The sequence below is a fragment of the Talaromyces stipitatus genome, genomic scaffold (genome assembly GCF_000003125.1).
Source record: "Talaromyces stipitatus ATCC 10500 scf_1105507295541 genomic scaffold, whole genome shotgun sequence".
NCBI classification, from domain to species: Eukaryota; Fungi; Ascomycota; class Eurotiomycetes; order Eurotiales; family Trichocomaceae; genus Talaromyces; species Talaromyces stipitatus.
In genome coordinates this window covers 2,006,885-2,021,030 of record NW_002990115.1, presented here as the reverse complement: position 1 = coordinate 2,021,030, position 14,146 = coordinate 2,006,885, and the positions used below count along the sequence as shown (strand labels likewise).

The following is a 14,146-nucleotide window of genomic DNA, read 5'->3' as shown; positions in this document are numbered from 1 at the left end:
ATTTCTATCTATATTTTCATGTACTTTTCCTTCTCATAGAATGTATAACGTCATCGAAGTCTCTTATTCCTAGTCCACAGATCCACAAAATCCTGCTTCTCTTTCACACCCAATCCCACCCTCTTCACTCTGCCCAAACGGGCCAGTGACTCGCCAACGTAGTCTAGCACAGCTACCTCACTTTTCGTCAATTCCGAGTCCTTGTTCGAGCCTGCATACTCCTCGAAGAAGGATGTGGGTTCATCATCGTCGAAGAAGTCAGTACTCGTGCTGTGGGCTTGCGACGACAGCGACAAGTTCTTATTAGAAGTCGTCACGTACTCGGCAACACGCACTCGGATGAAATGCGTCGGTCTGCTGAGCAGGTTCCATAGGAACGTGATGTATGTACCGGGTACCGGTGTAGTTACATCAGCCTCGGTATAACGCAAGCTTACTGGGTAAATTTTGGAGCGTGGTGGTACAGATACGAGAGATCTGCTGAGGGGAAGGATACCCCGGCCATTCGTCGTTGTACATTCAGCGAATACAGCGACGGGCCGGGACTTATACTTCTCGAGCAGCTCGGAAAGCTCGACAAGCTGTGTATCTGGCGGCGGGTTGACTAAAGGGTATGCGAACGAGCGTAGTATAGCCTGTAGGAGAGACAAGCGCTCAACTTTGCGCGTATTGGGATACGATGCGGTAAAGACGGGATCGAAAACGGCAGCGAGATAGACTGGGTCGATAGGAGACGTGAAAGAAGAAGCAATGATACAATTGGAGATGGGCAAGCGGGCCCGTTGACTAGCAAGGCGTCTATTCCAGTTAGTCCTCAAAAACTGCGAATAGTGTTTGTGCCAAAGATACGAACCCTCTCTTTACGCCGTCAACTTGCAGATCAATCCACCATAGGCTCGGGACACCGAGTATACACCAAAGCGAAGCTTTCTTTCCCAAGGAGCCGATTGGGAGCCATTGCAGGACAACGAAATAACTCAGACACACGAATATGAGCAGCGGAAGGCGGAAGCAAAATAGGAATATGTGTAGTGGCAGCGCATAGCCAGATTTTGACGTAGGAACGGGGAGGAAGGGCGCAATGCCAGAACCTGGACGTTCGTTGTTAGCTTTAGTAGCTTTGTTATCTGCAAAAGTATAGAACATGCCTCGGTCTCGGAATTGGGAGTATTTCTCCATTTGTAAGTTGCTATGGCGCTATATTGCCATGCGACGGAGTGAGGATAGCGGGTGGAATGATCGTAATGTGGCACGTGTTCTCCGTTGAGTATGTCAAGAGAGCTGATCACAGAAGAAATAACCGTAGCTTTCTAACTATTCGACACAGATCTCATTGTCAGAGTCGAGAAAGATCATGCATCGCAAGACAACGGTGGAGCATCAATAGGCGCGAAATATTGGCATGAGTGCGAACGGTCACGGCGGACGGAGCTGCGGCGATGTACGTACAGCTTGCTGATCTGTCTAGAATGCCAACAAGAGAACCAGTGGGGCCCGACAACGACGATAAGGCAACCTGCGAACTGCAGGCAGTTCTTAATTTGAAATCCTGGCAGGGATAATTAACGAACAAGAGGAAGTTATAGCGAGAAACGTGGTTCAAGTTGGGAGAATTAAATTTCGGCCGAGCATGTGATTCTACTCCTACGGCCACGTGACCTCCAGCGAAAACAAAATAAAGCATTTCAACGTTTCTACATGACCAAGTCTATCCCCAGACGCTCTGCACAGTATCCCCGACTTTATAATCCCAACGCTCAAGTGTATTTTCTTCACTCTCCAATATCTTCTTCCGTATCAGACTTTGATCCCGGCACTGATGCCAGGTACCAACACCATCGATACTGTACTCCTTATAACTGCCATTCTTATATGTGTGGATATGTGGAGGCTCGATTGTGTCGTCAACTGCACATATAATTGACTATTCGTCAATTAGCAGATAAGTCTCTTCCCAGCGATGTCCACTATTTCATGATCTTACCTGCACGAGGTAGGAGAAACAATGCTTGTAATGGTCATCAGAAATGTCGGATTCATCAGCTCCATCATGGTGGTGCCCATGTTTCTCCTGTTTCTCAAGAGTCTCGCTACCAGACTGGCTCGCTTCTTCCTCTAGGTTTTGGATCTTGTTTCGAAGTATTTGGAGACAATGCAAACCATGAAACATGCTTACACCCCAAGGCTCCCGGGGAAATGATGCATTCTTTGGTTTCACATATAAGTAACCGTCGCTGGCAAAGAGATTGTCCCAATTTTTGTCACCTGCGACGCTCGTGTCCTTCAAGTCCTTGGTTTCTTGAAAGACAATACCATTTCTGCCTCTCTGGCCCGGGCCTAGACTTTCGTCTTGGAGTTCCAGCCTCTCCTGATCAGGACGATTTGAGGAGACATTTTGTGCAAATGGCTCGTTGACCAAGTCACAACTCGTCGGCGAGAGCACGGAAAAATAGATGTCAATAGTCACGAGAAGAATGAGGATGCTGAACGTGCTGAGTAGACGAATGCTCGTCGTTTTATTATTCAATAGGGCCATTTTGTGGGCCATCTTGATTCTGGTTTACTAGCGTTGAGTCTTCGGGGTGAAGATATCCACGGATGATCAACGAGAGAGAACAACATCCGAAAGACCGGACAGTCCTGTTGCTCTTTGATGTCCTACGTCTGGGATAGGGCGGGGCTGTGACACCTACTCCAGTCGGGATATATCGAGGCCATCATCTTATCCGAAAACTTTTGGACGGGGTATTGCAGAACAGTGGATAAATTCTTTGTTCATTATACACCTGACTAGAGGGCTAGTGAAGGTCAACTTTTCCATATTGGCCTCTCAGATTGCATACGAGGCACAAAGAGAGGCAGTCCTTGGCGTATATCCTACAACTCGCACCTTGCCGGTCTCAAAACTACAGCGATGGATACATCAGAACTGTCTAGCCAGTTATCAATTCAACAAAGCTATTCAACTACTCACAAATCTTAGCAGTTTCCAAATGAATTTAACTCACACTCTCCAATATAACATCAAAAAGCAATTTGCATGAAATACAATCAAAATAGACACATCTCATCAAGCAACAACCTATGCTTAATCCGCCAACTAGAAACTAAGGTGTTGTGCCATGTCGGCACCACTTTACTCCTTGCCAGCCGACGTTTCGGGAATGTAGAACTTGACAAGAGTATTAGGGTCGCGCTTATCCAGATCAGCAGCTTGTTCACCGTCAGCCGCGCCTGGTGGATGATGATGATAGATATAGAAACGCTTTTCAAGAGCATCGGCTTCACTATCAGCCGCTCCTGGTGGATGATGGTGATAGGGATAGAAACCCTTTTCGGGGGTAGCGTCACCTTGGCCATCAGCCCCAGCCTCGGGGACATAGGACTTGGCCATTGTGTTAGAATCGCTTTCCGTAAGGGACCGGGGAGCTGTATCAATTCCATCAGTCATGATAATCCTTGAATCTTCCGGCGAAGAACCCTGGTAGGAGAAACAAACCAGTGTTGGCTGGCAGAGCAACTGCAGCAGTCACCAAGAGGGCGGTAATGACGGTTTTGGACAACATCTTGTACGATAATCCAGATCCCTGTAAAGATCTAATTGCTTTTGACCCTAATGCTGAGAATGAATGGAAGTTGGGTGGTCGATTGTATGAATGAGTGACCTGAAGGAGAAAGCATTCCAGACCTCAAGCTCAACCACGGCCTATTTATAATCAACCAGACAAAGCGGAGTGCTCATAGACAGACAAAATACTGGATCAAATGGTTTCATCATCCAAATATCCATATCCGACCCCAAGATTCCCTATTCAGGAGACCGGAAAGTCATCCAATCATCGCGTCAAAGAAAGACTAATGTGCCCGACCATCGTTCTGTGAGCAATTTATCCCATTCTGATATTTTCAATTTGTGACACTTATTACAGACTCTTTTCTGTTGCCCTGAAGACACATTAGAGACTATCGTTCTGAGATGTGTTACCTATGGTGTGAAAAGAAGCATTCCACAGGTTTGTTTCTTTCATGCATGACAAAACTGCTTGTTTATGTAGTTTGACAATGTAGGGACATAGGTCACAAATATGTTCATATATTTTTAAAATCTTTATTTAAATTTTGTTCATCATATGACATGCTTGAGATGGGATGATGTCTCCCCTGCTAACCCTATGTCACTCAAGCGTCGTACAATCAATTTCTTTGGTAGACTTTTAGTGTCTTGGATAAGAAAAACACACAAGTTTGCTCCATAACCAATTAATAATGTGTAACCAAGGTGAGCCTTAGAGTCAGACTAGTGACCTCAGGAGCTGAGACACATGCTTATAACTAAGTAAGTAAGCAGGTAGATGATTATCTAATGTAGAAGACCACATCATAACTTAACTATAGAGCCAAGTTTTTATAATAGTTACAGTTACGTACTGACAAATTGAGAAATTGCATATGAAAATATCTATCTGGTAGTAGCATCTTACTAGGGCGGTAAATTCCTCAACCCCTGGTCGGGAGGGGTTCTGCATTTCTAATACACAAGTATCCTCTTGCCTCATTCAGGTGTAACTGATTAACGGCTTACACCGGTCATTTCTTTGTGCCAAATGGTCTTATCAAGAATCACAGACATGCGCCATGATGGAATACAGTACTATGGGGAATATTGTGAGAGTGGCAGTCTTTTGTCTATGTCTCAACTGAAATTCCACTGACGCAGCAGTCAAACAAGCATTTGTGTTACATTGCTTTCGTTAGCCAGGACAAGGGACCCCAGACAGTGCATACACCAACAACTTTTCCCCAGGATGACCCTCAAGTTGAGTTCTATTTACAGTTAGACAAGAAATATCGCTCAATATGACGTGTCTAGAATGGCCATGGATAATGAAGTAGTTGCATGATAACTCTTTTCTTTTCCTCTCCAGAACCTCGGGGTTTTCTACCTCGGAATCTTCTCGATGCCCGTGACTTTCAACTTTCGCTTTATATTTCTCTAAACTCCAGTAGCCTGCTAATATTATGAGAGGAAATGACCTTCGAAAATACTAGGAATCTCTTCACTAAGGACGGTTACGATCAACTCTCGGATACAGTGACAACCAGTGATGCAGATCTAGAGGATGAGCAAAATTCACTCTCGCGAGAGAAGGACTATAGGCGGAACACAACAATATTCTTACCGGAAACTAGGCAGGGAATTTTAATATCCGTATGGTTATCCGTCGTATGCATTGCGCTGGCTATAATCGTGACGAACGTTCTGCGGGAGAAACACAACGCTAAGATTGAGGATATTTGCTTTGAGCATTCGACATATTATAGTCAGGCTTTTCGCAGAAAATAATTATGATATCTATAAAGTACTGATGTATAGCCATCACAGGCCCCGTAATTAAAGATATCGATACGACACCACGCCTCGTCACCACCAACGGAAGCCTTAACTGGCCTTCCATATACCGACAACCTCCAGGTCCAGAGGTAGACGCAGCATGGGATGAGATATCGTCTAATAGTAAGTAATATTTTCCAGCGATCTTACATAAACCCATTGAACTGACCTTTGATCTTGCTAGTGGGCGTGTTTGCGCTCCCGGAAGAAATCGCTCTAAAGGCCGGACTGCATAAAGGCGATGTACGTGTTCCAGCTGGTTATCAGGGTAGTGGAGATTACATAGCGTCTCTGGAGTTAACGCATCAATTGCACTGTGTGGTGAGCTCTACTCTCGTATACTTTTTATCTGGATACGAAATCTGTTTCAAGAAAAAATTACTGTAATAGGAAAGAGATATACTTTTTGGGAAACTAAAACCCTAAGCCTTCACCCCAACAAATTCTACAAGTTCTACCTACATATATAGCTCACCACCAACTGACTACAAAAATAGAACTTTCTTCGCAAAGCCATCTGGTTCAATTATCCACACTACAGAAACAACGGCGACGAATTCCGTGATCCGCAACCAGTCCTCGAAATGCATCTATACCACTGCCTTGAAACCCTCCGTCAATCAATAATGTGTCACGCCGACCCCGGTGTAGTAGGTTACAAATTTGTTCGTGGTCGTGAGCAGAGACCCTATCCGGATTTTAATACGCCGCATAAATGTAGAGATTGGAGGGGGATGATTGATTGGGCATATAGACATATGGTTCCTGGGCATCCGGAGGAGGAGGATTTTGTGCCGGGGATGGATGAGATTGTTTATGATGTGGAGCCTTGATTGTGCCTATTAGTACTAGTTAGTTGATGGTATCACTTTATGCAAGAACTAAGGAGGAGCGACGTGGCTCTATTTATTAAAAGAAGGAATGAAAGCGAATTGGTGCAAACAACCTTCCAAGGCTAGGAATCATGAATGCCCGACAATCTGTTGCGAGTATGCTCGCGTAATAGATTGCTAGGTCTATGCACTGAAAAGATCTGACAAGTGTCAAGATAGATTACGAGGATGTTATGTTCAAGCAAAGACCAATATATTCCAATAATAAATATCTAAGAGAAATAAGGGGTATAGAAATAGCCAAAGGCCAAACACACATAATTAAGCTCGAAATCCACGTCTAAACAAATAGTACAAAGCCAACAGCTGCGGCAAGGAAGCCTACAGCTGATGGTGTTATCCTGCTGCCTGCGCCAGTGAAAGCGGGCTTCACACTGGTGGAAGTAACGCTGCCACCACCGGATAATGAGCCTGATGGCTTGGGAGCAAGAGGGACGATAGCAGATGAAGGAGCTACCGGAACAAAACCACCAGTCGAGTAGATTGGAGGACGACCTGGGTTAACTGCCGTGCTAAGAGTCGCGGGTGCAGAGACAGCAGGTGCGGGCAAAGTCGAAGTCTCTACAGCTGATGCTGGGTTGCTCCCAGATCCAGGAGCCGTACCGGCTGCTTTTCCAGGCAGAGTTGCAGTCTCAGCGGGTGCTGGGTTGTTTCCGGAACCAAGAGCCGTACCGGCTGCTTTTCCAGGCAGAGTTGCAGTCTCAGCGGGTGCTGGGTTGTTTCCGGAACCAAGAGAAGTACCGGCCGCATTTGCGGGTAAAGTTGTAGTTTCCGTAGCGGAAGCTGGGTTGCTGCCAGATCCGAGAGAAGTACCAGTGGCTTTTGCTGGGATTGTAGCTGTCTCCACTGGGATCACAACGACAACAGTTGTGGGGGTGGGTGCACAGCCAGTAGTGCAAAGCTTTGAGGTGGTTGTGAAGACAGGAGCGATGCTGGTTCCGGTAGCTTCAGCAGGGCAATAAGTGACAGTTTGCGTGACAGTCTTTGTGGTGAAACCGGTAGGACAAACATCCACATATGACGTGACAATAACAGTGGTGGTGGTCAGTTTCGAGGATGCAGTGCTAGCTGCTTGAACTGAAGGAGCAGGACTAGAGAAGGCGGTCACTGTCAAAGTGCTGGTAGACGAGCAGGGGGTGGTTGTCGGGACGACCTGAGCACTGCTGGTGGGAGAAACCAGCGAAGTCACGGTGAGTGTGCTCTTGGAGGAACAGGAAGTGGTACCCTGGGATATACGAGCAGATCCTGGGGAGGTGCCCGAGCCTGAGCCCGAGCCTGATCCTGAGCCTGAGCTGGGGGCAACTGCTTGGCTGCTAGGGTTGACCACAGGAGATGAGCGGACGGGGCTCCTTGTAGGCGAGACAGATCCGGTTGAAGTAGGAACAGTGGACGTAGGAGCAGAAGTGGGAGCTGAGGACGCAGGGGTTGTAGATGCAGGAGCCGTGGATGTGGGAACAGAAGTTGTCTGAGTTGTGGAGGTTACAGTCGCGGACGGAGGTGCAGACGACGATGTAGGAGCAGCTCCCTGTTGGTAAAGCTCGATAGACGCAATCTCCCAGTAAGCTTCAACGAAAGCAGATGGGTTAGCTCCAACGTAAGCTTCGCAAGACGAGTGGGCTGTAGAAGGGCTAGCAGCATCAGCTTTAGAGGCACAGGTCGAAGAACCGTAGCTGTAACCTGCCCAATCACCACAGAAGTCGGTGTTGATGATAATCTTCTGGTTTCTGAAGCCGCTTTGGAAGTCGCAGGTGCCCTGGAAGACAGCCATTGGTGTACCAAAGCTGGCGGGATCAGGGTTGCCAGAGGTGATACATTCGGGGATGCTTGAACGTGGGAAGAACCAGATTTTGATGCCCTGAGAAGTCACCTCCATGGCATAGACACCACCGCCCAAGGCATTGAAGGCGTCTCCATAGCTACCTTGGGTTCCCTTGACGGTACAACCACCAGCACCATTAGTGGTTGAGCAAGCGGTCGCCATCAATTGGCCAGATTGCTGAGAGCCAAGTGTAGAGATGTCACACTTTTCTAATGTATGCAGGGCTACTTGAGTAGTGGCCTGTTGGTTGATGCCCTCGATGATATCGATCTCGCCATCTTGGGGCCAGTTGGAGCCGGTAGTCCAGAAGGCGGGCCAGATACCGCAAGCATTTGCGGGCATGTGGGCAATGTCGGCAATGAGAAGGCCCTGGTCGAACTCGACGTTGGACTCGACACGAGTTGAAGGGCGGCCGCCGCTGGTGTATGTGTTGGTATAGTCAACACCGAGATACACATTTCCAGACTGAATTTTGGCAAGGCCTGCGTCATGGGCATCATTGTAATCCAAGTACTTGACGAATCTAAGGTCCAGTTAGTCTCAATTGTTTCATACATCTCAATGCTCGCAAACGTACCCGTGGGTCGGGTCAGGGTTGGAATTGAAAGAGAAGTTTTGAAAGAAGTTGCTTTGGTCAAATTTGTAGAGCAAGTTGTAGTTGGTGTTGGTTGCAACGGCCGGCGCTGCAACCAAGGCGAGCGTCGCCAGGTTAAGGAGAGGCGATGGCATGGCGAACAAGAACGAACCCGCAGTCTGGGATATCTCCTAGTGTTGAGTAAAGGATTGAAAGGTGAAAGCAGCAAGATAGAACAACACGGAGGAGGGTTTCAAGCCCAGGTTGGACTGATCGAACAAGCTGAATACCGAGGAAATGAATGGATGGTTTAATAAATGAATGGACGATTGTTTGTATTGACCGGAATGTTGTTGAGCCCGGTATTGAATCCTGAACAAGCAGAAAGGAATGACTGCCTGACCAGTAACGAATGAAGTATGTCAACTGACAAAACGGGACGAAAGAGAGGAAGGGAAGCAGAAACCAAAGTAAATAACCGGCGTCCAGCGTGAGGTTATATGAGAAACGAAGTTTCAGAGGGAAAGCCATGAAATTCATGCTCGGCTTGAATGTTCGATATTGTCTCGGACCCCTCATTGTCGCCTAACTGTACCCAGACTGGCGTCGAGACTCGACTGGGTCCGCAGTGGATCGCACTCATGGTGCGCTTCTGCCTTTCTACTCTCCGAGGGCATAGTGTGTAGTCGTGTAAAGGTAGAGTGTGCAAATCAGATGGATGTTTTCTGTGATAAGCCAGGGACTGAAACGGCAGTCTCGCGGAACGGGCCAATCAGAGGGCGCGTGTACCTGCCAGCGTTATCGTTCTGAAACGGAAAGAGCCACACCATCGCACCTTCTGTTGCAGACAGACCCTGCGAGGGTCGCTCCTGCCGTTTGTTTGCCAGTGTTTGCTGACTTGCTCCTTCCTCATTGGACCATGTTTCTTATTACTCGTCTTTTCTTTTCTTCTTCTTCTTCTTCTTCTTCTCGTCCTCTCTTTTTCTTTCTCACTATTGACGCTTGTCTTACCTTCAATAACAATAACAACAACAACAACAGGATGAAAATGCTGCAATAGCCCACATTCCTTATTGCTCATTGCAACGAATCAATGCTCCAACACGTGTATTTCCCAAGTGTCCGTATCACTCCCCCATTTCCCAGTCTAGAACAACATCAATGGTCGCTCTGTTTGGACATGCCCTTGCTCCTCCCACCGCCACAACGCCATCGCTCAGGCACAAGCCAGGCCACTTCCCATTCGGTGACTTTGTTCCGGGCCTATTGATACGAGGAGCCGCCTCAATGGACCCTTGGCATGCCATTCCTTGTGCAACTTGAATGCACTCAAATCAGAATGAGTTATTCTCGAAAAGGCGTTGTACGGTTGTACATCAAGCAGCAATTCGCTGGCTTCTTGTGCACATTAGCACATACGCGTACGGAATAATTTTTACTCGTCCCATCACAACGATCTGAAAACCAATGCAAGGGACCAATCGCGTCTTGGCATTTCCCTCTCGGCTCCGGGTAAAATTCCCGCCTCAAGCCACAACATATATAGCTCACGATACTACTTGGTGTGAATCAGAAGAAACCAACTGGCACAAACGATAGTCAGGAACGGGACAACGGTATGTACCCCTATTCAATTCCGTGGGTGATGTAGGCGCGGGCGAAACAATAATTCAGCCAAGACCGGAGATGGCGGTGCATCTCTTCCGGCCGCATGAAAATATCCCTTACCGGAGTTGGCCAACCTTCTGATTGCCTGTCCGAGAATGATCGGTGATCGAATTAGGTGATACGTAACTAAATACATGCTACGACTTGTGGACAGCGGGGTTACAAATAATCGTGGTTGGAAGGTTCACTTTGTCTGGGAGAACCAGTGGAGAAAAACTATTTTCTTTTCATCTCTCTCAAAACAAAATGCTCGGCTAATTTGGAAACAACTCAAAAAAAGACTAGATTGCAGCTATCATATATTGTACAATACGTTCATAACACAGACATCAGCAGGAAAGCACTCAAAAGAACAGACAAACATGACTCAACCATTACTCGACCGCTCGACCTGCAGCAGATCGGCCCGACTGACCTTGGCTCACGACGCTGGGTAGGTCATCCTCGCCGGGCCCTTCATTATATGCATTCCTCGAGCGCGGCTTAGCGTGTCGCAATCTGTCTCCTCCGAGGATATTCGATTGGTCAATTGCCTCACGCTCGTCTTGGGCTATACATCGCATCAAGCCATTAGCACGCGATTAATTTATTGACTTGCCGCCAGTCAGTATGGCAGAAAGAAAGACATACCCAGTTGCTCATCCGTGTTCGAGTATGGTGGCTGCATTGGATCATCGTAACCGGCTTCGTCGTTCTGAACGGGCACGACGTTTCTCAAGTTGGAGTTGGTCTCGCCGACGTATGAATTGTCTACCTCGAATCCTGGGACAGGTGAGGCATCGTTCTCCGCTTCGTAGCGGTCCTCGGCCTCTCGCTCTTGTCTGTTGCTCATTTTTGGTCGTATAATAATTCGGTATGTATACGAGTAGTCCTGTATAAAGTCTGGCGGAGTGTGGTAGTAATGGTAGTAATGGACCGGAAGTGCCCTGGGGATGCGAAACTGGCCTCTATATTTATGCCCTTACTTCATCTGCAAACAGTGCCATCCATTACATTATCAGTGGCAATCTCCTTGTCTGGTTCATGATGATCATATCTGATGACATGAAGGCGACACAAACATACATCATGATTGTGTAGTCATGCCCAAAATAGGAAATTGAGGAACCTTTACGGGAAGGCCTTTTGAGTACCAGAATCGAGGATCTTTCTATTGTCTAACAGACTTTCAGCGGATATCTACCGAGATCGGTGGTGCATGCCCCGATCTTCACTCACTCCCTCGATGCTTACTTAACCTAGAGTCAACGACATCAACTACGCTGCATATCTTTTTACCCCGGATCGAGAACCACAAAATCAATTCAATGTTAATACCCATGCAGTGCTAATGTCTCTTCCCCATGGCAATGGCGAATTCTTACGACTGAATGACTTCGATCACCTTGCCACTTGCGTTCGCTTTCCGTCATATAGAGCCGTGGCACATTTGAACACGCCATTTGGCCACATATGAGCACTACATCAAGGCATACTTTACGTCGAGAATCGTTCGATTCAGAGACTGATTTTCTCTTCTCCTTCTCGCCGTATCTGTCTATCTAATACGAAGTGCGTTATTTCAACCAAATCCAAGAAACAAATCAAAATGTCGGCATTCCAGAATCTCGATCCCGCCGGAGTTTCGCCTGAAGACCGCATCAATGCTCTTCGGGGCTACAAAGCGTATGCTCTCTTCCATTCTGTTACCGTTGAGAATGACTGATAACTCATGGTTTGAGCAGCACAATAAATAACCCTCGCGTCTCTGAAGAAGCGAAGCAGCATGCACACGAAATGATCGATTCTCTCGGTGGTGATCAGCCGCGCGCTGAAATGAAACAATTCGATCAGCAACATGATCAGAATCGTGTCGCGGGTGGACTGAAGGCGTATGTATTTGCTCTTATTATACTCTCAGACATGGAACGTTGGATGTGCTGACTGGTATAGATCACTTTCGAACCCTAGAGTTAGTCAGCAGGGCAAGAATCAAGCGCAGGAGAAGCTTGATAAGTTGAGCGGTCCATCTGAGTAGATCCGTCCAGGATCTTTGTCAAGTTTCGTTTAGATCGTTAATCTTTATATGTAGTTCTGAGTTTCGAAATATCATGATGAATGCTTTTTTTTTAGCCTTCTCCACTCGTGTGCAAGTGTAGGCATCAAGGCTGAGTGTTGAAGGGGAGATTATGGTCTGGTAGAATTTCATCGAACTGTGTGGTAACAATCAGCGTCTGGGAATACGTGTTCGTTTAGTGACTTACTATGTAACTACATAGAAGAGCTTATGTCAACCTGACATTTTCGCCGATGCATCATACTGCCCAATTAGAGGATTCAAATGGATGAGAAGTCGTCGATGTCTAGAAGAGAAAGCAGGGATAAATATTTTGCCAACCCCACCACGATGACTTCATTTGAGCTCCATTATTAATGCGCTCTTGTCTCTTCAGCGAGACATTACTATATAATCGTGATACTCATCTGCTGTTACCTAGTTATTTTCAGGAGTTTCAAGGTTGACATTATACAGCATTGATCAATTGACACCTAGAACTGATAAAATGAGCAAAATCTTTCTGTAAGACATCAATTGTTATACCATCAATCTTGGAATATACATAACAAGCTAATAATAACAGAACCGGCGCAACAGGCTACATTGGCGGCGAAGCCCTATACGCCATCAGCAAGAAACACCCCGACTTCTCCATCTCAGCCCTAGTTCGCGATACCACAAAAAACCAACGTATCAAAGCCGCTTTTTCGAACGTTCGAATTGTGAATGGCGAACTCGATGATTTTGAGTTGTTGAAGCGTGAGGCTGCTAATGCTGATATTGTTGTTCGTACGTCTATTCTTTCCTTTCGTTTTTAATATACTAATATTATATACAGACACAGCGGACGCATCGGATCACGTTATAGCCGCTCAGGCAATCGCCGCGGGACTCGCAGAGGGCCATACAGCCTCAAAACCAGGCTATTGGCTTCATGTAGGTGGAACGGGTATCCTGACGTTCAGAGACTCTGATCGTAACGTCTATGGAGAGTACGATGATAAGATCTACAATGACTGGGAAGGGGTGGACGAATTGACCCATCTACCCGATCATGCATTCCATCGGAATGTAGATAAGATTGTGCTTGAAGCGGGGACCAAGAATGCTGATAGAGTGAAGACGGCATTGATTTGTCCGCCTACTATTTACGGTATTGCCCTTAATCTTAATATGTGTACAACGGTAATATACTGACTGGCGAGACAGGTCCTGGACGTGGCCCCATTAACCAAAAGAGCCGCCAAGTTTACGCCCTAGCAAGCATGACCCTTCAGATCAAGAAAGCGCCACTCCTCGGCGCCGGCAAATCCATCTGGAACAACGTTCATATTCAGGATTTGGGCCAACTATTCGTCCTCCTCACCGAAGCTGCCGTCGCCGGCCGCCAGGACAAAGGTCTTTGGGGTGCCGAAGGATATTATTTCGTCGAAAACGGCGAACATGTCTGGGGTGATGTGTCGCGATCCATTGCCCAGATCGCCGCCAAGGAAGGATATATCCCAGAACCAAGCGTTGGGGAGGTTGATATCGAGACTTGTGAGAAGTTTGCGGGATATCAGGCTATGAGTTGGGGGATGAATTCGAGGGGAAAAGCGAAGAGAGCGGTGAAGTTGTTAGATTGGAAGCCTGTGGCGCCGAGTTTGGAGGAGGAGTTGCCTGGGATTGTCAATATGGAGTATAATGATTTGAAGAAATAGGTTACTGTAGTGTGATGTGTATATATGAATGAGATAGTGTGAATGTTGTGGGATTTCCATGT

At 46.9% G+C, this 14,146-nt stretch overlaps 8 protein-coding genes across 10 annotated transcripts, besides 3 other annotated features; 3 read left to right on the top strand and 5 right to left on the bottom strand.

The window, feature by feature from the left end:
- Positions 1–50: 50 nt before the first annotated feature.
- On the bottom strand, positions 51–1,410 carry TSTA_030780 (vacuolar protein sorting protein Vps66, putative; the record flags this gene model as incomplete). Its single annotated transcript, XM_002480204.1, has 3 exons — positions 1,149–1,410; positions 854–1,091; positions 51–798 (listed from the first exon to the last, which is right to left on the bottom strand). Exons 1-3 carry the CDS (start codon positions 1,177–1,179, stop codon positions 51–53), a joined length of 1,017 nt encoding a protein of 338 aa, XP_002480249.1. The 5' UTR covers positions 1,180–1,410.
- Positions 1,411–1,708: 298 nt separating this feature from the next.
- TSTA_030770 (uncharacterized protein) lies at positions 1,709–2,745 on the bottom strand (the record flags this gene model as incomplete). Its single annotated transcript, XM_002480203.1, has 2 exons — positions 1,985–2,745; positions 1,709–1,924 (listed from the first exon to the last, which is right to left on the bottom strand). The coding sequence occupies exons 1-2, from the start codon at positions 2,546–2,548 to the stop codon at positions 1,709–1,711; spliced, it is 780 nt and encodes a 259-aa protein (XP_002480248.1). The 5' UTR covers positions 2,549–2,745.
- Positions 2,746–2,926: 181 nt separating this feature from the next.
- TSTA_030760 (uncharacterized protein) lies at positions 2,927–4,064 on the bottom strand. Its single transcript, XM_002480202.1, has 2 exons — positions 3,500–4,064; positions 2,927–3,429 (listed from the first exon to the last, which is right to left on the bottom strand). Exons 1-2 carry the CDS (start codon positions 3,564–3,566, stop codon positions 3,137–3,139), a joined length of 360 nt encoding a protein of 119 aa, XP_002480247.1. The 5' UTR covers positions 3,567–4,064; the 3' UTR covers positions 2,927–3,136.
- A 27-nt stretch (positions 4,065–4,091) lies between these two features.
- Positions 4,092–4,121: a sequence feature (AT_rich).
- Positions 4,122–4,931: 810 nt separating this feature from the next.
- On the top strand, positions 4,932–6,331 carry TSTA_030750 (uncharacterized protein). 2 transcript variants are annotated; one of them, XM_002480201.1, is made up of 4 exons: positions 4,932–5,321; positions 5,384–5,515; positions 5,577–5,710; positions 5,890–6,331. In XM_002480201.1, exons 1-4 carry the CDS (start codon positions 5,030–5,032, stop codon positions 6,223–6,225), a joined length of 894 nt encoding a protein of 297 aa, XP_002480246.1. In that variant the 5' UTR covers positions 4,932–5,029; the 3' UTR covers positions 6,226–6,331. The 2 variants fall into 2 exon arrangements, with proteins under 2 accessions (XP_002480246.1, XP_002480245.1); XM_002480200.1 differs by having other exon boundaries at positions 5,577–5,713.
- A 234-nt stretch (positions 6,332–6,565) lies between these two features.
- On the bottom strand, positions 6,566–8,833 carry TSTA_030740 (GPI anchored endo-1,3(4)-beta-glucanase, putative; the record flags this gene model as incomplete). The annotated part of the gene is made up of 2 exons (XM_002480199.1): positions 6,566–8,627; positions 8,682–8,833. The coding sequence occupies 2 exons, from the start codon at positions 8,831–8,833 to the stop codon at positions 6,566–6,568; spliced, it is 2,214 nt and encodes a 737-aa protein (XP_002480244.1).
- Positions 8,834–9,618: 785 nt separating this feature from the next.
- Positions 9,619–9,665: a microsatellite.
- A 27-nt stretch (positions 9,666–9,692) lies between these two features.
- Positions 9,693–9,718: a microsatellite.
- Positions 9,719–10,607: 889 nt separating this feature from the next.
- Positions 10,608–11,274, bottom strand: TSTA_030730 (uncharacterized protein). The gene is made up of 2 exons (XM_002480198.1): positions 10,977–11,274; positions 10,608–10,896 (listed from the first exon to the last, which is right to left on the bottom strand). Exons 1-2 carry the CDS (start codon positions 11,176–11,178, stop codon positions 10,721–10,723), a joined length of 378 nt encoding a protein of 125 aa, XP_002480243.1. The 5' UTR covers positions 11,179–11,274; the 3' UTR covers positions 10,608–10,720.
- Positions 11,275–11,503: 229 nt separating this feature from the next.
- Positions 11,504–12,456, top strand: TSTA_030720 (conidiation protein Con-6, putative). 2 transcript variants are annotated; one of them, XM_002480196.1, is made up of 3 exons: positions 11,504–12,011; positions 12,071–12,217; positions 12,279–12,456. In XM_002480196.1, the coding sequence occupies exons 1-3, from the start codon at positions 11,935–11,937 to the stop codon at positions 12,361–12,363; spliced, it is 309 nt and encodes a 102-aa protein (XP_002480241.1). In that variant the 5' UTR covers positions 11,504–11,934; the 3' UTR covers positions 12,364–12,456. The 2 variants fall into 2 exon arrangements, with proteins under 2 accessions (XP_002480241.1, XP_002480242.1); XM_002480197.1 differs by having other exon boundaries at positions 12,071–12,456.
- Positions 12,457–12,835: 379 nt separating this feature from the next.
- On the top strand, positions 12,836–14,142 carry TSTA_030710 (nucleoside-diphosphate-sugar epimerase, putative). Its single transcript, XM_002480195.1, has 4 exons — positions 12,836–12,906; positions 12,968–13,173; positions 13,223–13,537; positions 13,594–14,142. The coding sequence occupies exons 1-4, from the start codon at positions 12,890–12,892 to the stop codon at positions 14,082–14,084; spliced, it is 1,029 nt and encodes a 342-aa protein (XP_002480240.1). The 5' UTR covers positions 12,836–12,889; the 3' UTR covers positions 14,085–14,142.
- Positions 14,143–14,146: the final 4 nt, after the last annotated feature.